A 23,596-nucleotide genomic window follows, 5' to 3' on the forward strand; every position below is an offset into this window, starting at 1 on the left:
TTCATGATTGGGTTTCAGTCATCCAACACCCATCCCTTCACCAGAGTACATGTCTCAGCACCAATGTCTCTAATTTACCCTCCTACCACCCCCAACTCTCCCCACCCACACCCACCTTCCACCGCCAGCCTGCCTCTTGCCAAATATTAACAAACATTGAAGCCACTTTCAACCCCCACTACTGTCACAAAAATATCTGCCATTCACTCTCTCTCTATATGTGTATATATATGCACACACATATATTTAAAAAGTCAATTCTACTGGCTGGAGCAATAGCGCAGCGGGTAGGGTGTTTGCCTTGCATGTGGCCTACCCGGGTTCGATTCCTCCACCCCTCTGGGAGTCCCAGCAAGCTACCGAGAGTATCCTGCCCGCTGGCAGAGCCTGGCAAGTTACCCGTGGCATATTAGATATGCCAAAAACAGTAACAACAAATCTCACAATGGAGATGTTACTGGTGACTGCTCGAGCAAATCGATGAACAATGGGAGGACAGTGACAAGTGACAATTCTACTGTCTTTTTGGGCTCTAGTCTTACATCACAGAATGTTCCTAGAGCATTTTAATTTGCATATTCTGTTGCTGCAACAAGTTTAACACATCTACATTTCTCTCTCTCCCACCATGTGCATCCTTTTCTGTGTAGGCACACAGGCAACAACAAGTTACAATCCTTAAAGTTAGAAATGACCCCATTTTCATAGCAAAAATGATTAGGAGTCAGGACAATAGTACTAGGGTTAAGACACATGCCTTGCATGCTGCCAGTCTAGAAACCTGGTATCTAATGGCCACAGATTATTGCCAGGGTGGCCCTGGTGGCCCCTGGCATTGCAGGATCCAAGCAGTACTGCACCTTTAAACACTAGGTATCCCTAAGCACTACCTTGAACTTTCTGTCCTTCAAAGAAGAGTAAGCACTCAGAAATACTCATAATAAGAAATGTGAAACTCTGGACAATTTTTATATAAAAAATTTAAAACACTTCTGTAAGCCAAAAGAAGTAGACTTAGATTAATGGAAAGATCTCTCTATTCTTGGATAGGATAGGTCAGCATTAGAAAGATGCCATTTCTCCTTAAAATCAATTTTTAAATTTAATGCAATTCTTTCTTTTTTTTTTTTCTTTTTGGGTCACACCCAGCAGTGCACAGGGGTTACTCCTGTCTCTGCACTCAGGAATTACTCCTGATGGTGCTCAGGGGACCATATGGGATACTGAGAATTGAACCCGGGTTGGCCGCATGCAAGGCAAATGCCCTACCTGTTGTACTCTTGCTCCAGCCCCAGTATATGGGGGCCATCTTCTCGGGCAGAGCGATAGCACAGCAGGTAGAGCGTTTGCCTTACACGCGGCTGACCCAGGTTCAATTACTCTGCCCTTCTCAGAGAGTCTGGCAAGCTACCAAGAGTATCTCGCCCACATGGCAGAGCCTGGCAAGCTACCTGTGGGATATTCGATATGTCAAAAACAGTAACAACAAGTCTCACAATGGAGATGTTATTGGTGCTCACTTGAGCAAATCGATGAGCAATGGGATACAGTGACAGTGATATAGTGAATGCACTTGTGTCACTTGTAGTCCCGCTGATCTTCGATTTGCTTGAGCGGGCTCCAGTAATGTCTCCATTTGTCCCTGTCGTGTGCTAGTGCGGCCCAATGATATCTGCTTGCTCCAGGAACAGGAAGAGCCTCAAATCGTTCATTCAGGGATTTGACGAAGAAATCTGACCATCTAGTTGGTGGGCGGCCACGAGGTCTTCTGACGTCCTGTGGAATCCAGTCGGTAACAGCTCTAGTCCAGCGGTCGTCTCTGAATCGCATTACATGACCGGCTCATCTGATTTTTTTTGGGGGGGGAGTCACACCCGGCGATGCACAGGGGTCACTCCTGGCTCTGCACTCAGGAATTACCCCTGGCAGTGCTCAGGGGACCATATGGGATGCTGGGAATTGAACCCGGGTTGGCCTCGTGCAAGGCAAATGCCCTACCCGCTGTGCTTTCACTCCAGCCCCTCCATCTGATTTTTGATGCCTTGGCAAATGAGACAGCATCCCTGATTTTTGACTGTCGACGGAGGTCAGAACTCCAGATTCCTTCTGTCACTTGAGTGAGACATGATATTCCCAGCATAGCTCTTTCGATTCCTCTTTGGGATACCCTAATAGCGTTCTCATTCTCTTTGCGTAGGGCCCAGGTCTCTGAGGCATATGTTAGTGCAGGAAGAACGGTGGAATCGAAAAGATGTGCCTGGAGTCAGAGGTTCTTCATTCTCTTAACCACTTCTTCGACGCTCTTGAATGCATTCCACGCTGCTCTCTTCCTCCTGCACGGTTCTGGCACCAAGTCGTTCCTCATGTTGATTTCTCGACCCAGGTACACATAGCTGCTGCATTCGGAGATGTTCGTTCCATTGAAAGCAAATGGAGCTTCAGGGACCAGTTTGTTTTTCATGAACATCGTCTTGTTGAGATTCAGCTGCAAACTGACCTTTCCACACTCGTGGTCGAAATCGGCCAGCATTTGTGCCGCTTGGCTAATATTTGGTGTTATGAGAACGATGTCATCAGCGAAGTGGAGGTGGTGTAATTGCCGACCGTCTATCTTCACTCCCATTCCTTCCCATTCCAGTCGTCACATGATGTTCTCGAGGGTGGCACTGAAGAGTTTTGGTGAAATGGTATCACTCTGCCACACCCCTCTCTTTACATCAATGATCACTTCCTTGTAGAATGGTGAGATTCTGGTGGTGAATCCACAATACAGTTCGTGGAGGATTTTGATATACTGAGTTTGAACGCCCTGTTTGGCCAGGGCTTCGATGACCGCCTCAATCTCAACAGAATCGAAGGCCTTCTTTAGGTTGATGAACATTAGCAGAGCAGCATCTTAAACTCTTGAGAAACTTCAATGAGTTTGGTCACTATGTGGATATGGTCTATTGTGCTGAATCCCCTTTGGAACCCGGCTTGCCCGCATGGTTGTCCTTCGTCTAGTGTTCTGCCTATTTGATTCAGGATGACACGAGTGAACAACTTGTAGACGACAGACGGCAGGCAGAATGGGCAATAGATGCTGTCTGTCTGTCGTCTACATAGTGAATGCAATTCTCATAAAAATATCAATGTGCTTTAAAAATTTTTATTTTTGTGTTTTAGGCTACACCCAGTGGTCTTCAGAATTTACTCCTGGTTCTGCACCCAAGGGTCACTCTTAGATGGGTTTGGGATACTGTATGGGGTGCCAGGGATTGAACTTGGATCATCCTTGTGCAAGATGAGCACTCCATCTACTATATCTCTGACTCACAAAGTGCCTTATGAAATGGACCTATGTAAGTTGAAACTAAAGTTCTTGTGAAAGATATGCAAGAATATCCAAGATAACATTAGAAAATTATGCAAAAAAGGCATTGAAGAAGATAAACTACTTCATGTGAGAAGGAAGGAGAATTTGAGAAAATACATATTTATATACTCATATGTGCATAATAACATGGGGAAGAATAACTGCGGACACATGATATTGATTACTTCTGGGAAGTAGATAAAGACATGCTAAAAAGAAAGGGAAGTAGGAATGAGGGGAGTGATGTACATGCTCTGTACATGACTTTTTACATTTTATCTTTTTTGACTCTTAGAACTATGCTAGCATTTCATATGCCCCTCTTCCTCTGAATAACTAAAATCAGTTATGATTTGTGGGGAATATAAGATGGAATATGAAAATAAACAAACTTAAGCTTTTTCAAGGAACAATCACACAGGTGGGGTGGAGAAGAAAAGAATAAACTTAACCTCAGAAATAAAACTCTAAACAGTAAGGCAAAAAAAAAAAATCCCCCACAAAAACCTTGTACTCTAGTGAGACTATGTGCTCTGCTGGAGATCAAACCTGATCTGCTGTGTGCAAGACAAGTGTCCTACCTGCTGTATTATCTCTCTGGCCCCGATCGAATTCTTATAAAAGTGTTCAAGAGAGAAAATGAGCACCATTGCTGTAATTTTCTATAGGTACTGCCATTTAATAAATTTTTTTCCTATCATTCTGACTTGCTATGTTTCATTTTTGCTATACTCAGTATGTTTTTTAAAGAGGCTGGCAAGATATCTAGTATTTCAGATTGACCAAGAGCTTAAAATGGATGCTTTTAATTTTGAGGTTATATCATTAGATATTTTCATTTTATATAAGAAGAAAAAAATGAAGACTTGCCATGAACAAAAGCATGCTTATGACTCTAAGAGATTTTTTTTTCTTTTTTAGAGGAAGGGTCACACCCAGAGGAGTAAACTAGGGCTTACTCCTAGATCTGTATTCAGGGATGAGCCCTGGAGGGTTTGGGGGACATTATGAATGTGGGGGATTGAACCTGGGTCGGCCATGTACAAGGCAAATGCCCTATCTGCTGTACTATTGCTCCGGCCAACTCTGAGAGATAGTGAGGTTTAAGCTTGTGCCAAAATAAGTTTGTTCATTACTCTTTTGAAAGGCTATGTAAGATATCTGATAAACTTTCAGAGTGCTGAAACTTCACATCCTCATGCAATTATTTTTCAGATACCCTGATTTTATAAAGGCATTTGATATTCTGACAGGGCGCTTACACTGAAGAACTACGGTAGCTATAGCAACATAACAATTTCAAACATTTCTTTGCTAACTTTTTTTTAAAATTTTTTTTTCTTTTTTTGGGTCACACCCGGCAATGCACCCAGGTCACTCCTGGCTCTGCACTCAGGAATTACCCCTGGTGGTGCTCAGGGGACCATATGGGATGCTGGGAATTGAACCCGGGTCAGCAGTATGCAAGGCAAACACTCTACCCACTGTGCTATCACTCCAGCCCCTCTTTGCTAACTTTTAATGGGTTCAGACACTTTCTTAGCTCTTATTACACTCAGCTGATAGAACATATTAGCTGGTCTATTAGATTCTTGTCAATTAGATTCTTCTTTTTAATTGGATCATAATCTAAAATAGACACCACAAACCTGTTTTGTTTTGGGGCCACACCTGACCATGCTGAGAGATCAGATTATGCTGGAGATGAAACCTGGGGTTCTGCTCTCTAGCCCTTTTAGCACTGCCCAGCTTGATACGGAGTTTTGTTTACCATAGTCTCACTTTGATCTAGCTAAAGATCTAGCATTGAAAAATGGGGTTCAAAAGTTACTTGAGTCTAATGTTCTAAAGAATACAGTGATGGCCATGTTTGGCATCATCTTCTAGATATTAGCTTTACTTAAGAGGTGGCTTATTTCTCCATCATAGGAACCTTTTCCTTAAATTTGTTCCAAGTTCTTGAGGACCTTTTCAAATTTCTACTGCCTAAAGCTTATCTTTAACAGTTATTTATGAAACACACATTCTAAACACTCTTGTTTTGGGATCCTTAATCATCAAGAGAGAGTCTCTTGCCCCTGAGCCTGGCTGTCTTCCCTGGGGCTCCTCGGAGGGGATGGGCTCCAGCTTCCCTCCCCACCCTGGGCAGAGCTCCCAGTGGCTGAAGACCTCCAGAGCCTAGCCACAGCCATGCTCAAGGCCCCTCTCCACACGTTTGGATGAGCCTCACGCATGAAGGAACCAGCAGAGAAACCCAGGTGTGTGGGATCTGGGGCTGAGACCTCCAAGGCTGCTCGGATTGGGACTGGGCCTCCTCCACCCAGATTTCCTATCTCCCAGTAGCTAGGTGGTCACACCCAGGGACTACCCTTGTGATCCTGTGCCTTATAATCCTGTCAACGGCCAGCATCCAGAGATTTAAAAGCAAGCTCCCAGAAGGAAGCGCGGCCGATATCTTATAGCCTACTTCTCCCTCTGGGAGAACCTGGCAAAAAACTGGGAGTTTCCTGCCCACATGGGAGAGCCTGGCAAGGTCCCCATGATGTATTAATATGCCAAAACCAGTAACAAGCTGGGTCTCATTCGTCTGACCCTGAAAGAGCCTCCAGTATGGCATTGGTGGACGGACGAGTAGAGAGAGGCTTCTAAAATCTTAGGGCGTGGATGAATGGAGATGTTACTGAGACCGCTGGAGAAATTTAATGATCAACAGGATGATGATGATGATGATGATGATGATGATGGTGATGATGATGACAACATTTTCAATGTTTATGGTGTCAATGTACAAATTTACTGTGTACCACCACCACCTAACTGCCCACAACTTTTCATGCGGGCGGGATACTCTTGGTAGCTTGCCGGGCTCTCTGAGAAGTATGTATATATCTGTTACTGTGTTTGGGATATGAATACGTCACGGTAGCTTGTGTTGTGAGGTTCTTTAAGAGGGAGAACTAGGCTATCAGATGTCTGGGAGCTTGGTTTTATAGTCTCTGGATGTTTGCCGTAGATGGGATTACATGGCGCCAGGAGCAGTCTCTGGGTGTGACTGCCTAGCTACTGGAAATGGGGGATCTGCGTGGAACAGGCCCAGTCCCGATCTGGATCCGCGCAGTCTTAGTGATCTCGGCCTCGGGTCCCACACACCTGGGTTTCTCCGCTGGCTTCCCCATGCATGAGGCTCATCTGAATGTGTGGAGAGTGGCCCTGAGCATGGCCGTGGCTGGGTTCCGAAGGTCTTCAACTGTTGAGGCTCTACTCGGGGTGGGGAGGAAAATGCAACCCATCCCCTCTGAGGGTTCCAGTGAAGACAACCAGGCTGTCTTCATTTCATTTCATTTCATGGAAATTAAAAATTAAAGAGAAAAATACAGAGCTTAGATATTAAATAGAGCTTTTAAATACTAAAAAAGTGGTGGTCACTTATTGCTTTTGAGGGTTTTTGCTTTGTTTTGGGCCATACCCAGTGGTGCTCAGGGGATATTCCTGGCTCTGGGCTCAGAAGTAAACCCTGCTAGTGCTTTGGATGGTATGTGGTGCCAGAATTCAAACCAGGGGCAACCACATGTAAGGCAAGCACTTTGACTCCTGTACTTTCTTTACAGCAATATTCCTGGTTCTTGAAGATCATGGTACTATGATTATGGCTATACAGACTATTTTCTCCCATTTTCCATTCTGTAATAGTTCCCTTCCTCCCTGACCTAATTGATGATTGAATTCACTCTTTTGGGCATTATATTTAATTCAGAGGTGAGAACATTCAGCAAATTATATTTCCCCCCCGGGATTTATATATGTATGTTGCCAGGAAGACATTAAGTTAGTGCAGCTGGCAGCTAGTCTTCCTGACACCTGGGAGGAAGTGCAGGAGAACAATGTTGAAAGAAATGAAAGGTAGGCAGAGAAACCATGCACAAAGGGCCTGCTTCCTGGAAGTCTTCACTTTGTTCTGAGAATTACTCCTACATTTCTTCTGCTACTGTGAGGCAATAAACTTCAAATTGCACACACTAGGTTTCATTGTACTTTTATAATTTGCACCCAGAAAAGTTCTATTATAGTCCTGTCCTTCTTAGATAAGACGTTTATCAGCCACCATTGAAGAACATGCTTAATAGAGTTAAAAGACTTACCTCACAACAAGAACATAAAGCTACTCAAGTGAAGTCGCATTTTGTTTGTATTTTCCTTAATTGTGGTGATCTTAAAAAGATCCTCAGTTTAAAATCTGCTAATTGTTCTTCTACAGATGCATAAGTATATTTTCTCCAGTTGGTTACTTACTACATTATGCTTATAGTTTATAGTTTTATTATTTTTAAAGAAGTTAAGTTTGTTGGGGCTGGAACAATAGCACAGTGGGTAGGGCATTTGCCTTGCACGCAGCCGAACTGGGTTCGATTCCCAGCATCCCATATGGTCCCCTGAGCACCACCAGGAGTAATTCTTGAGTGCATGAGCCAGGAGTAACCCCTGTACATTGCTGGGTGTGACCCAAAAAAAGCAAACAAAACAAAACAAAACAAAAGAAGTAAAGTCTGTGAACAGATGAAAAAAAGTTTATATTTCATAACATGGTTACCTTAGAGTATTCACCACTTTAATGTTTTATTTGAATTGGTTGGATTAGCCAATAAATTCAGTTGTTGGAGTTGGGGAGGAGGGCTAACTTGAAAAAAGGGGCCTTATTTGTTATCATTGTCAAATGAATACTATGATTTTAAAGGAATCTCAGCTTCCAATTTTCTTCTTATAGGCATTGAAAAATATCCTTACATTTCAATTATTAACATTCTGCCAGAAAAATGAAATTCCAATAAGGTAGCTTGGGCTTTGTTTTTAATGAGATATATGCTTATCAAATTACCTGAACATTTTCTGTTTAGTGTAGTAGTTTAAGACTTAGATGAGACATAAAAATATATATATATTTTTAACTCTGTACTAGGGTAGAGCGGGCAACCTCAGTAGCATCTGAAGTTAATACATTTCTATCACTGCTGTTACTTCAGCAAACCTGGTTCCCCTCACTTCTGAGACATGAGAACATTCTTATGACAGAGTAGTTTCACAAGAAGTGATTTTATTAGGTATAACAATAAGGCTGTTAATGGCATGCATTAATATTTTATTTCAAATAATTCTGTGATTATCCTTTTAGTAACATATGGATCCCCTAGCACTTTTGTTTTATAACCCCATTCTTAAAAATTCCGGTGGCTTGTTTTCTTGTATTTTCCTTAATTGTGGTGATCTTAAACAGATCCTCAGTTAAAATCTGCCAGTTGTCTTATACAGATGCATAAATATGTTTTCTCCAGTTGGCTATTTATTACAAAGACAGCTTGTTTGTGGGCACCATCAGGACATCTGCATTTTATTGGATTTAATTTTTAGTAATAAAGACCTCCCACATTATAGATTCTTTCCAGCCTAAATTAGTCTGTGTGGGAAGTAAAGGAACCGTCAGTCAGGGAGCAAAAGTGAATCCATATGGTGCTGATGATTCTGTTTTACTGCCTACAATGAAGAAATGGTTGAGTACAGTCAGTAAACACAGAAGATCCCTGTTTCCTTCTAAAAAGACTTGCTGGAACAGAGTGGGTGTCAATTTTCAGCCCAGCACCTTTGAGTCAGCCCAGTTCATCCACATCCTGTGCAAAAGCCAAAGGAAACGTTTAAGGGCACAATCACTTTGGCCTCTGCTGCTTCTTTTGCATATAGGTCTGATCCTTAACTCTTGCCATCTCTCACACTGAGGTCTACCTCTACCTTTGGGGCATATTTGATTTTTGGTTCAGTCCTTAGTAATCTCTAAAGACTGGCCTTCAGGGGCTGGATTGATAGCATAGGGGGTAGGGTGTTTGGCTTGCACACGGCCAACCCCGGTTTGATTCCCAGCATCCCATATGGTCCCCTGGGCACTGCTGGGGGTAATTCCTGAGTGCAGAGCCAGGAGTGACCCTTGTGCATCGCCGGGTGTGACCCAAAAAGCCAAAAAAAATAAAAAAAGACTTTGGTCTTCAGGTTCTCACACTGATTCAATGATAGGCAAATGGCTTAAAATTCAACATGCATAAAAAATAATAAAAGTAGTCAAAATATTTTATCTTTTGCTTTTGGCTTTTCAAATTTTGACCAACTAACCTTGGTAACAGAACTCAAACAGACGGTGGATCTTTTCACTTTGATGAGTTAGACACAATCTTTTAAGGGGCAGAAACAGATAGGAACAGATAAGGCAAGCTTATGTTGACACCAAAACCACATGGAATAGTTCTTTCTGTTGGTCAGTATCATCCAACAGAAGGAGGAGAAGTAACTGGGCACAGCACATTCTTTAATACCATACTTCCTCAGAACAACAAGAAAACCCCAACATCTTCCTTAAATTTCTACCACTAGGTCTCTGTCAGCTGAATTTTAGCCAGAGAGGTCGCTTCACATACACTGCTCTATATGTCTATGGACATGTTTGGATCAATTTAAATGTTAAGTAATCCATTGGCTTAGGGAAATACAAATGTTGATAACACCATTAATATCTTATGATCTGGCACAGTGGGTAGAATTTTGTTCCTTCCATCTTGACTCCCAAGATATTTGTTCAAGTTTCTAATCCTCGGAAACCTGAGAGTAAGACACTATTTGGAAATAGGGTCTTTGCAAATACCCAAACTAGGATGAGGGTGGCCCTAATCAAATAGCTAGTATCCTTTTAAAAAGACAGTAATCTGAACATAAAAATTTCCAGGGAGATTGGATGATAGAAACAGACTTGAGTGATGTGTCTAGAAATCAAGGAAGATGAAACAACGCTGGAACTTCCCCAAACTTACACAAAGGCAAGAAGTTTCTTTGTCTTTCTTTTTCTTTTTGGCACACCTGGCTATGTTCAGGAGTCACTTCTGGCTTCGTGCTCAGGCGCCCATACATGGTGATGGGGATTGAACCTGGTCTTTGGTGTGTAAGGCAAGTAAGCGCCATAGCCCCTGTTACTATCTCTCTAGCCCCTTGCATCTGGAGAGAAGCACAGCCTGTGAACACCAAGACTTTGGACTGTGAGCCTCCGAGCTATGAGAGACTACCTTATTGCTGACGTTTATTTTTTGGGGTGTGGTTGGGTCAGGGCTCAGCAATGCTCAAGGCTTACTCCTGGCTCTGCACTTAGGGATCACTCCTGGCAGTGCATAGGGAACCATGTAGGGTGCCAGGAACCCAACACAGGTGGGGCGCTGTACCCACTATACCAAACAGCAGGCACATAATTTGTGGCAAACTGTTAAATTAATACAATAGTCGAAAAGGCAACAACATGAATGAACTGTAATGGAAACACACAGACATAGCCTTTAAAACATCATGGGCTGTAATTCTCAGAAGAGGAGGTTTTCTTTGCAAAAATTTGGTGTGGAGTTTTTGGTGTGATTTACTTGGTGATCCAACCAGTTGCTTCACCTCTCCTAACCTGTTCCTCATTAGTCAAAGTGAGCTTGGGCTCTCCAGAAAGGCTCTGAAGTGGGTTTCACTGATACATTTTTTATATGCCTCCAAGTCTTATATTTTGATTTTTCTTAAGCTGCATGGGGAATTTAAGAAGTTATTTGCCTAAGTGGTTAAAAAGTTAATAATGGGTTTTAATGCTTCCTTTCTCTGTTCCCCCAGCCCTGAAATGGGGAGAAATGTGTGGAACTAGATATCTTATTCTCCAAGATGAGCTTCATTGCAGTGTGCAGAACTGAAGGGCAAAATCTCTCCCCACCTTAGGCAGTGATCAAGCCTCCACCTCTTGGGGCGAGCACTTTCTAATAAAAGCATAAACACTAATGTCTGTAAATAAACACTAATGTCTGTAAATAAACTAATGTCTGTCTACGGACTAATCCAACTAGCAGTCTGGCGAGCAGAGCAAATCTGAATGTGGGCCTGAGCGAGATACTCTGAGCAGGCAGTTTAAACTCCATAATTAGGTGGGAACAATGTCACCTTCATCGGGTTCAAGAGGATGCTTTGAAAGTGAACGCGGTAATATCTGGACAAGGGCCTGCGTGGGCTGAAAAACTGTTACTTAAAATCAAGGCCTCGATTGGAGAAAGGACTCAAAACACGGATGGGGATGCACTAACATGCTCATCCCCACCCCCACTCCCTACTCCCCTCAACTCGCAAACAGCAGCCGGGAGGCGGGAACCAGGCAGTCTCCCCGCCCGCCGCAGAGAAGCAGCGGGCGGAGCTCTGGGCCCTAGAGGCGCGCGCGGGGCCGGAGGGGGCGGAGTCTGGGCGGGACAGGGGGCGGGGCTGGCGGAAGAACTCGTGCGCCGCTGTCAGCCGCGCCGGAAGTTCCCGGCCAGGCCTGGCGGTAACCTTGGGGTCCTCGCCGCCACGCCGCCCGGGTGGGCTTTGCCAGGCCGGGTGTCCGCCGAGGCCGAGCCGGTGCGGTACTCGGAAGCGCGGAGTTGCCTAGGAAGGCCCGAGCCGCAGCGGGAGAGCGTCGCGCGGACGCTTGGCCGCCCCAGCCGCGATGTCTCTGGTGGCGGAAGCCTTCGTCTCCCAGATCGCAGGTAGCGCGCGTGGCTGCGGAGCGCGGGCGCAGGCGAGGGCCAGTGCGGGGCCGTGGTGAACAGAGCAGGGGGCTCGGGGCCCCGTTTCCCCAAGTCTGGAGACCCTTCTTGATGGCCCATCCAGGTCTGGGGTGGGGGGGTGGTGATGAAGTTGGGTACGGAGTAGCAGACTCATCTCGGATAAGAAAACTGCGGAGGAGACATTGGTCCAAGGTCACAGCTCGGGGCAGGAGTCCGGCTGTTTCCGGGTCCTTGTTTTGTCCACCTCTCCCTGGGGCTGTGGGGCCGGGGTGGGTGCGAGGCCCGGGGTCGGAATTGGGGGGCGTGACCACAGGGGCGGGGCGTCGAGGGCTTCGGGATCAGACTGCAGCGCCCTGGACCCCGGAACTTCAAGTTTCAGGTGACTGCCCAAGTGGGTCGCCCTGTGTGCTACCTCTGAGGGTCACTTTGGGAGGGCCTAGAAGCTCTTGCTTCCCTCCAGGCGATGCAGTACTGCCCTTTGTCAGATCTTTAAGGACCCACTGAAGCGTCTGTGTAGCTCAGGTCCCCGTTTCCCCATGGATATGTTGGGCTCAGCTTCGCCTAATGTAAATTACAGTTTGCTGTTTTCTTTGCTTGTCGTGGAAGCAGTTCTTGGGGAATCGAGGAGACGAGGAATCCAGGAGTCGGTACCATAGGTGTAGGCTGAAGGATGAGGAGTAAGAGTAATCTTAAAATGGAGTTAGTTTTAGCAGTGTTTTTATTGGTAGGAGCAGTTAAGAGATAGGATAAATTGTTGCATTTGAAGTTGGCAGTGCTCTGGAATCTGGAATTGAAAGTCTTGCGTGCATCGTCGTAGTTTCCCAAATGTTTTTCTTTGCATTGCATTTGTGTAAACATAGTATTTTTCTCTTGCCCTTTCCCACTCAGATACAGTTTTCCAGAAAAGATAGCAAACTTTTTTTTTTTTTTTTTTTTTTTTGCTTTTTGGGTCACATCCGGTGATGCACAGGGCTTACTCCTGGCTCTGCACTCAGGAATTACCCCTGGCGGTGCTCAGGGGACCATATGGGATGCTGGGAATCGAACCCGGGTCGGCCGTGTGCAAGGCAAACACACCTACCCGCTGTGCTATTGCTCCAGCCCCAAGATTGCAAACTTCTTGAAGGCTAGGATGGTAACTTGTTTTGTTCCCCGTTGCTTCATGGACACTTGTTGCTTAGTAGATTATTTGTGATCTGAATATTGTGGATTTCAAACAGTGAATAGATTTTTACCGTTTACTGTGTAAATAAACAGACTCTGGTATTTAGATCATTGGCTGATCTTAGATGGCTGCTACAGTTTTTAAAAAGTATCCTGTGGGGCTGGAGCGATAGCACAGCGGGTAGGGCGTTTGCCTTGCACGCGGCCGACCCAGGTTCTAATCCCAGCATCCCATATGGTCCCCTGAGCACCGCCAGGGGTAATTCCTGAGTGAAAGAGCCAGGAGTAACCCCTGTGCATCGCCGGGTGTGACCCAAAAAAACCAAAAAAAAAAAAAAAGTATCCTGTTATTGGTAAATTGTATGCATGTACCCCAATACATGCTTTTCTTTGAAGAAAAATGATGAATGCCTTTTAATACATTTTAAATAAGTTTGGCATTTTCTTTGTTAATGAAAGTAAAAATTCTGAGAAATGTACAGGACACCTTAGTTTGCAGGTGGAGGTATTTAAAGATGTGCTCAGGACTTATTCCTGGCTAGCTCTGTGCTCAGGAGTGACTTGGTGGTACTTAGGGTCCTATGTGTGGTGCTGGGGATTTGAATCAGGGAACTAGGGTCACTGCCTCCATAGCCATATGCAAGACAACCTAACATCCTATACTATCTCTCTGCTTTCCCCCCACATCATTTTATCTTTTTCCTTTTTTTTTATTAATTTATTCTTTTATTGAATCACCATGTGGAAAGTTACAAAGCTTTCAGGCTTAAGTCTCAGTTATACAATGCTCGAACACCCATCCCTTCACCAGTGCACATATTCTACCACCACCAAGAATTACAGTATACCTCCCCCCTTCCCCCTACTTCTCCAGCCCCCCACCCCGCATGTGTAACTGGTAAATTTCACTTTACTTTGATTACATTCAATATTTCAACAAAAAACTCACTATTATTGATTTGGAGTTTCTCCCCCCTAAAGTCGAGCTGCTGAAAAGAAAGCATTTGATAATTTGTTTTCCATTGCTGAGAATGAAGAGATATGAGGTCGAGAGGCCGCACTAGCAGCCGCACAGTTTTGGATTTCTGTATTTTAGTATTTCAGTAATTAAGTCCAGAGAAATATCTATCAGAAATTGTAACATTGTAAGAGTGTACCTCTCAGCTACTTTATATTCCACATATGAGTGCAATCTTTCTATGTCTGTCTCTTTCTTTCTGACTCATTTTACTTAGCCCCCACATCATTTTAAATAATTGCATAGTGGTGTTTTTTTTTTATAATAAGGAAATCACAGTTTATATAATCCTAAACTGAGTACTAGATATTAGCTCAATCAAAGTAGTAGTAATTAAAACTGTGGTATTGGAACAAAGACAAGCACCTAGACCAGTGTAATAGGATAGAGTGAGAAAGAGTTCAGCAATAAGTCCACACCTATATAAACAGTGTTTCTACAATCAAGGAGTCAGGATCACACAGTAGAGAAAGGATAGCCACTTGAAGGAATAGTGTTTGGAAATTTGTATAACTACATCAAGACAAATGAAACAGGAGCTGGAGAGATAGTGCACAGTAAGGTTAAGGGCTTGCCTTGTTCTCTTGAGTTTGATTCAATTCCCGGACACCACCTATGGTGCCTCAAGTCCTGCCAGGGAATAGCCCTGAGCACAGAGCTAGGAAGTTCCTAAGTGCTCTAGTGTGGCAAAAAAAAAAAAAAAAAAGAAAACTAAACTAAAATGTCCCCAACAAAATAAAAATTAAATGATCCACTAACACCACATACAAAAATTAACTCAAAGCGGGGCTGGAGTAATAGCGCAGTGGGTAGGGCGTTTGCCTTGTACGCGGCCGACCTGGGTTCGATTCCCTGCATCCCATATGGTCCCCTGAGCACCGCCAGGGGTAATTCCTGAGTGCAGAGCCAGGAGTAACCCCTGAGCATCGCCAGGTGTGACCCAAAAAGCTAAAAAAAAAATAATAATTCAAAGTGCATTACACTTATTAGACCCTATGTACAAAATGTATTGAAGCAAACATAGGTAATATATTCTAGAACCTCAATATCAGAGATGTATTTGGAGACTCAATTCCAAAGACAAGGGAACAGAAATAATTAAAAAATGCTAAAATAAAAAGTATCATGAGGCCAGAGAGTAGTAAAATGAGTAGGGCACTTGCCTTACATGGTTCAATCGCAGGTATCCCATATTATCCCCTGAGCATTGCCAGGAGTAATTCCTGAGTCCAGAGCCTGGAGTGACCCCTGAGCCATTGACAGGTGTGTTGTTGCCCCCTCCTCCCCAAACAAAAATAGAAAGTACCATGAAACTAAAATGGCATGGTAACTTGGAGAAGATATATTTTTGCAAGCTGTGTGTTTACTTGACAGAGGCCAATATTTTGAATATATAAGAACTGAAACAAAGAAAAACAAAAACGACAAAATATCTCCAACACAATAGAATGAGAAAAAGACTGGAATTCCTCAATGTGGATGACCCAGAGATACAGAATAAATTTTTTTTTTTTTGGTAGCTGGGATCGTTCCTGGCAGTGCTCAGAGAACCATACCCACTGTACCATCTTTCTGGCCTCAGGAATAAATTCTTAGCACTTGCCAGGGAAATACAAATCACAACACAGTGAGATATCACCTCACTTGTGAGAACATTCTATTTCAAAGAGTTGGAAACTCAAGTGTTAGTGAGGATGTGGAGTAAAAGGAATCCCGGTACACTCTCAATGAGGATGTAAATTGGTGGAGCCTGTGTGGAAAAAGATACGAGATTCCTTAGGAAAGTGAAAATGGAAATTCATATGGTGCATTCACAGAGGGGCAGCAGCACTCTATCTCTCCCTTTGCCCGAGTTCCGTAGTCTCACGCGGGGAGGTCAATGGTGATAGGTAGGCGAAGGAAGGAACGAGGGCAGGCTGGTCAGTATCAACTGCAGTTTATTCCAGTCTCCATTCCCCTTCTGCTGCTCTCTCTCCAGCCCTTCTCGCTCTCGCTTCTGATTCTGTCTTACTTCTGACTTTGACCCTTACTTCTGACTCTGACTCTCACTCGCTTTGTGCTCTTTCTTTCCCCTGCTTCTGGCTCTGATGACTCCCTCTCTTTCGCCTTGTGCTCTGCTTCTGTGTCATCTCACCACTTATGTGTCTTCTCCCCTGCTTCTGTGTCTTCTCCCCCACTTACTTCTCCTATAGTCTTAGTTTATATATCAATCACATAGGGTGGTGACACAGAGGTGGGTTGAACATTAACAAATCAACAGAGGGGTAAGACTATTCCTCCAGGAGATTAACAAAATCTCATCTAAGATTACTTCAGATTACTAGGAGATCCACACAAGGGTGGGATCCCAACGAGGGTATGTTGCTTTCTTCACTTAAATAGTTGTAGTAAATCTACTTCTAATATTTCTAGCAATGTCATTCTGTATGAGCACAGTAAGAGATATATCAAACTATAGTTTGGTTCTGGTACATTCCTGAGGACATCTCACTATATATTCCAGATCACGGTCCTCAGGCCAGGTTAATCTTCCTAACCCCAGCAGGGTCCTAATCTCGTTGTTACCTTTGGATCATGGCAGCATTTGTCCATGACCATGCTTTCAACTTACAGTTGAGTATTGTGGCGCCCATTTCGGTGCCAGGGTAGCTCACAGCTTGCCCTGGGTCCATTCCATCCCTCGTTGGGACCCTGCTTTTGGGGTGTTAGGAACTAAGGGCAATGAGTCGAGAAAGCAGATGCCCAGGAGTAAGTATTATTCAGAGTCAATCAACTCCCAAGTTACAAGAGCATAACATTAACTGTCTTCCTGTAACCATACAGAAGGGACATTACTTTAAGGTAAACTATGCAAAAGACATTAACTTACAAGTTCAGAGTTCTTAGAAGAATATGGTCTTACAAGCTAATAGAATCTGATTAGGGAAAAGGTGATTAACTGGTTGGGAAGGAGCATGCAGAGAAGAGGTTACAGATAAAGGAATGGGAGTGACTGTGATGGGAGCACAGTGATGGGTGTAACCCGATAAACCTAAGTTCCCTGCAGCAAGGCTGAAAGGACAAACCCAATGTTATCCTACAATATGGTACTACAATACCACTCCTGGGCATTTATCCAAATTGCGTGAAAACACAAATACAAAAGGATACTGGTACCCTTGTGTTTAAAGCAGCATTTTTCACAATAGCCAAAACATGAAATGAAACTAAATACCCATTAAAGTTGGCTGTCTATGGTAGCTATGATTTGTATATTTAAAGAAATACTGTTCTATTATTGAAAAGAAGAAATTATGCCCTTTAGTACAAAATGACTGGTGCTTAAGTGGTTATGCTAAGTGAAATAAATAAGGAAGTAAAAGACTGGATGGTTTCACTTGTGAATATAAATAGCTGAAGCAAATAAATTAGCAAAAACTGAAATTAACTCAGAATTGGTGAAAACTATGGTGGTTAAGGAAGGGGAGAGCGATAGAGTGGAAAGAAAGAAGAGAAGGAGCCCTTCTGGTGGTGGGATGGCTTTGGGATTTTGGTAGTGGGTGTGGTAGGTATGATTGACTTCTAGAGGTATGAAGCTCAATCTTTGAAATCTAATATGATAAGTCAGCAGTAGGACAGTAACAAAAAGGAACCTGCCACTCATCCTTCCAGTAAATAAATACATAAATAGACTCATGGATGCTAAAGGTTTTCAAAATCTTTTATAACAACCTCTGTAATTAATAATCCCACTGACTTCTTTTATAATAGTTAACAAAAAACTACAAGTTTCTCTGCCCTTTTCCCTGTCTCTACCCTCATATTCCTAGATCTTAATGGTTTTCAAAATCTTTTATAATTGTCTTTGTATTTTAAATTTTCACCTTTTTCTTTAATGACAAAATTTCCCAGTATATTTCTGGTTAAGCGTTTTTAAAAAATGTTATTGGGATCTGAATGTATCCTAGGAGATGATTCAATTAGCCTTGCTTAGGTTGTATGATCAAATTTAGAGCAGCCACTGGATCCAAAAAGATGGAGTAGATTCTATGATGGGCAGGGCTGACTTACTTGTCAGGAATGTTTTAGGCTTGAGGGCTCCTAAGTCACCAGATAACACCCAAGTCAGCAGAAATCTGTGCAGTGTATCCCTTGATCTTGCTTTCACACTTTTTTTTTTTTTTTTGCTTTTTGGGTCACACCCGGCATGCACAGGGGTTACTCCTGGTTCTACACTCAGGAATTACTCCTGGCGGTGCTCAGGAGCCCATATGGGATGCTGGGATTCGAACCCAGGTCAGCTGTGTGCAAGGCAAACGCCCTACCCGCTGTGCTATCGCTCCAGCCCCAACTTTCACACTTTTCTGAGAGTCAAACCCAGGTACTTATTTAGTTACTGTTGTATGTATGACCATGGGAAAATTATTTGTACGGGCTTTAGGTTTTTCATTTACAAGAGAGTGAAGATAATTTTCGATTAGATAAGAAAGATATAAAATATTTTGTAGTGTGGCTGGTATAGTAATTCTTTAATATTACTTTTGCCAGTTAGTGTTTTTCTTCTATTTGGTTTTTGTCCTATCTTTCTGTGTGCCTATACAAGTTTGTAAAGCTTATTTTTTTCCTGTATATGTGTTTTTAAAAAATTTTTTATTAGTGAATCGAACAAATTGATGAACAATGGGATTAGTGAATCACTGTGAGGTACAGGTGCAAACTTAAGAACTTTTGTGTTTGCGTTTCAGTCATACAGTGATTGTTTACCCATCCCTCCACCAGTGCCCGTTCTCCTTCACCAATGACCCCAGTATTCCTCTCACCACCCCCACTCCATCCCCAACCACCTCACCCTGCCTCTGTGGCAGGGCATTCCCTTTTTGGTTTGGTAAAGCTTTTTAAAGTTACTTATAAATTGTGGGCTGGGTATATGGCTGATCAGTGAGTATGCATACAGAAGCACTTTATGTGTGAGTGTATGGGTTTGATCTCTGACAGTGCAAAGTTAAAAGTATCCTTAACCTAGTTATTTATGTCACTGCCACTGTCATCCCGTTGCTCATTGGTTTGTTCAAGTGGGCACCAGTAATGTCTCTCATTGAGATACTTATTGTTACTGCTTTTGGCATATCCAATATGCACGGGTAGCTTGCCAGGCTCTGCTGTGTGGGCTCCATACTCTTGGTAGCTTGTCGGGCTCTCTGAGAGGGGTGGAGGAATCGAACACGGGTTGGCGGCGTGAAAGGTGAAAGCCCAACTGCTGTGCTATCGCTCCAGCCCAGTTATTTATGTATAAATATATAATTTATTCAGTAAATTAAAGCATTTACATAGTTATAATTATTAAAATTACTTTCACAATGTAGTCTTATGTCTACTTCAGGATTATTTATTTGGTAAGTTCTGTTATAATTTTATTCATTATGAAATAAATCTTTGGTACAGGATGGTCATAGGTATGTATATTTTTGAGTTTTCAGTGAGGCCTGTTTTTAGAAATTGTCGACAAATTTTAGCTAACAACTATATTGATAAGTGTCTGATTACTTATTTTTACAGAATGTACAACTTACATTTTGAACAACTATGCTAGATAATGCTAGATAATTTATATAGAATTGTTAATATTACCAATATGATCCTGCTAGAAGTGGCTTTATTTTTTTGGATGAGAAAATTAAATGTTTTGTTAAGTGTAGACCATAAAATTTAGGAACAAGATAGTAAATTGAAATAATTGAATTCTTATTATATTTATTATTTATTTAAAATACTATTAAAATAGGACTGGAGCGATAGCACAGAGGGTAGGGCGTTTGCCTTGCACGCGGCCCACCCGGGTTTGATTCCTCCGCCCCCTCAGAGAGCCTGGCAAGCTACTGAGAGTATCCCGCCTGCAAGGCAGAGCCTGGCAAACTACCCGTGGCATATTCAATATGCCAAAAACAGTAACAACAAGTCTCAAAATGGAGACGTTACTGGGGCCTCGCTCGAGCAAATTGATGAGCAACAGGATGACAGTGACAGTGACTATTAAGATAACATAACATGGGTTGCAGTGTTATTTATGGTTTGGCATCAGATGTAATTATACCATACCTTCCAACCTAGATGCCAAATTCTGTCACTCTCTAGGTGCTTTCTCTGTCCTTGTCCCCCCCCCCCCTTCTCTCCCCATTTGGTAACCTTGGTTCTGTTATCAGAGTCTAAGGGGCTGTTTTCATTGACCTTTGTCACTTTTCTTGCTTTCTTTATATACAGATTGAGTGAGATTTGATCAGTCAGTTGATTGATCTGGTGTTTGTCTTTCTCCTTCTGACTTTTCATATAACAGGACCCCCACTAATTCAATGTATGTTGTATCAGAGGCAAGATCTTGTGGTTGAGTGGTGATCCATTGTGGTGATCCTTATGCATATATTTTAAGCATATTGTGTACATATGCCACAATTTCCTTATCCACTCATCTGCAGAGGGCACTTGAGTTGTTTTCAGATTTTGGTGCTGCAGTGAACATAGGTGGCCAAGTATCTTTTTGAGTTGGTATTCTTGGGATAGATACTAAGGAGTGAAATTACAGGATTATATGGTACTTTTATTTTATTATTTATTAAAAATCTACACAATTAATTAATTAATTAGTTAATTAATTAATTTTTGGCTCTTTGGATCACACCCGGCAATGCTCAGGGCTAACTCCTGGCTCTGCACTCAGGAATCACTCCTGGCGGTGCTTGGGGGACCATATGGGATACTGGGAATTGAACCTGGCTTGGCCATGTGCAAGGCAAGCGCCCTACCCGCGGTAGGGTATCGCTCCAGCTCCGGTACTTCTATTTTAAAGTGTGTGTGTGTGTGTGTGTGTGTATCTGCAGGGGGCGGGGAGGTGGGAGGAGAGACACCCACAGGCTTCTGGTTCTGTTCTGAGGGATCACTCATGATGGTACTCAGGGAACCGTTGAGTTGCTGGGGATTGAACCTAAGTTGCAGCCAAGAAGTGGCTGCATGCAAGGCAAGTGCTATATCTACTGTACCATCTCTTTTGCCTTATTTTCAGTTTTTTTTTTTTTAAAGTCTCCATACTCTTTTCCATAGAGGCTGTACCGGTTTACAAGTTTTCTTTCAGATTTATTTTTTTTAATTAGTCACCGTGAGGGTACAGTTACAAATTTACCCATTTTTGTGCTTGTGTTTCCCTCATACAATGTTCGAAAACACATCCCTTCACCAGTGTCCATTCTCCAACACCAATGAACCCAGTATCCCTCCCACCCTCCAATCCCGTCCCCCACACCCCATCCCGCCTCTATGGCAGGGTATTCCATTTTGTTCTCTCTCTCCTTTTGGGTGTTGTGGTTTGCAACAGAGGCACTATGTGGCCATCGTGTTTGGACTATATTCTATTTTCAGCGCGTATCTCCCATCCCGTCTGGGTCTTCAAACCACACTTTATCTGGTGTTCCCTTCTCTATTCGAGCTGCCCCTTCCTCCAGCATGTGGGGCCAGCTTCCAAGCCTTGGAGCCAAACTCCTGGTACTTATCTCTACTATTCTTGGGTGTTAGTCTCCTATTCTGTTATTTTATTTTATGTTCCACAGATGAGTGCAGTCTTTCTATGTCTCTCTCTTTCTGACTGATTTCATTTAGCATGATACTTTCCATGTTGATCCACTTATATGCAAAGGTCATGACTTCATCTTTTCTAACAGCAGCATAGTATTCCATTGTGTAGATGTACCAAAGTTTCTTTAACCAGTCATCTGTTCTCGGGCACTCGGGTTTTTTTTCAGATTCTGGCTATTGTGAACAGTGCTGCAATAAACATTCTAGTGCAGATGTCATTTCAGCTGTACTTTTTTGCCTCTCCGGACTATATTTCCAGAAGTGGTGTTGCTGGGTCAAATGGGAGCTCAATTTCTAATTTTTTGAGAAGCGACCATACTGTTTTCCAAAAGGGCTGAACCAGTCGGCATTCCCACCAGCAGTGTAGAAGGGTCCCTTTCTCCCCACATCCTCTCCAACAGCGATTGCTTTTGTTCTTTTGGATGTGGGCCAATCTCTGTGGTGTGAGGTGGTATCTCATGGTTGTTTTGATATGCATCTCCCTGATGATTAGTGATGCATAGCATTTTTCATGTGCCTTTTGGCCATTCATATCTCTTCCTTGGGAAAGTTTCTGTTCATTTCTTTGCCCCATTTTCTGATGGGGTTGGATGTTTTCTTCTTGTAGAGTTCAACCAGTGCTTTATATACCCTTGATATCAACCCCTTATCGGATGGGTATTGGGTGAATATCCTTTCCCATTCTGTAGATTGTCTTTGTATTTTGGTCACTGTATCTTTTGCGAGTACCAGTTTACAGTTTTACCAAGAGTCTATCAAGGGTTTCTTTTTCACAACATCCCCACTAGCTGTGGTTGTTTCTGGGCTATTTGATAAAGGCTACTGATATGAGATGATTTGCTTTTCCCTCATCAGTGATAAGTACATTTTTATGGGCTGGTTGGCTCTCTGTATAATCTTGTAAAAGTTTCTGTTCGGCACTTCTCATATTTTTTTTTTTGATGGAGCTACCTTTTTTTTATGTTACTGATTTTTTTTTTAATTTCTTTTATTAATTCACCATGTGGAAAGTTACAAAGCTTTCAGGTTTAAGTCTCAGTTATACAATGCTCAAACACCCGTCCCTTCACCAGTGCACATATTCCACCACCAAGAATCATAATATACCTCCCCCCTTCCCCCCACCTCCCCAGCCCCCCACCCCGCATGTGTAACTGGCAAATTTCACTTTACTTTCACTCTACTTTGATTACATTCAATATTTCAATTATGTTACTGATTTTTGTCAGTGCTTTATATAGCTTGGATATTAGGCCTTTGTCAAATATAGGTTTTGCAGATATTTTTCTCCCATTCTTTTTGGCACACATCCAAAAGTGTATTTTTAATTTATTTTATATTTTTTAGTAAATAATTTATTAAGAGGTGTTAGAGAAAAGAAAAGGCAATGTATTTGAGAAAATACAGACTTGTTCAAAGGAGAGGAGAGCCCCCATGAATTGAAAGAAACCACACACTCCAAAGTTGGAATGCTAGCGATTCCATATTGGAATGTGCAAGTGCCTTTTCTTCTTCTTTTTTTTTTTTTTTTCTCTTTTGGTGGTGTATACTTGGTGGGCTTACTCCTGACTCTTCGTTCAGGAATCACTCTTGATAGTGTTTGGGGAGATCATATACAGTGCTTGGGATTGGACTGGGGTCACCTGTATTCAAGGCAAGCTCTTTAAGGCTATTTCTCTCTCTTCCCAGCATATATGTCTGTTTTAACCATAATTTATTTCACTGTGTTGAAAGCATTTTAGCTTGATGTAGAATCATGTGTTAATTTTGTTATTTTGCTTTCTTTGTCAGCGAGGTAGAATATTGAAGATGCTTCTGAAGTCAGTTTCAGGGAGAGGTATTTGTTTTCCTCACTGTATTTTTCCGATTGGG

At 42.7% G+C, this 23,596-nt stretch overlaps 1 protein-coding gene and 1 non-coding gene across 2 annotated transcripts in view; one reads left to right on the top strand and one right to left on the bottom strand.

The window, feature by feature from the left end:
• Nucleotides 1-8,298: 8,298 nt before the first annotated feature.
• On the bottom strand, nucleotides 8,299-8,433 carry LOC129400618 (small nucleolar RNA SNORA66). The gene has a single exon (XR_008627819.1). It is a non-coding gene; the product is annotated as a small nucleolar RNA SNORA66 (small nucleolar RNA).
• A 3,224-nt stretch (nucleotides 8,434-11,657) lies between these two features.
• Nucleotides 11,658-23,596, top strand: part of MTX2 (metaxin 2) — an 80,648-nt gene continuing 68,709 nt past the window's right edge. The window contains exon 1 of the mRNA XM_055122260.1: nucleotides 11,658-11,922. Within this exon, the coding sequence (XP_054978235.1) occupies nucleotides 11,883-11,922 (40 nt within the window). The 5' untranslated portion in view covers nucleotides 11,658-11,882. The remainder of the gene's footprint in view (nucleotides 11,923-23,596) is intronic.

Source organism: Sorex araneus, chromosome X (assembly GCF_027595985.1).
Source record: "Sorex araneus isolate mSorAra2 chromosome X, mSorAra2.pri, whole genome shotgun sequence".
Lineage (NCBI taxonomy): Eukaryota > Metazoa > Chordata > Mammalia > Eulipotyphla > Soricidae > Sorex > Sorex araneus.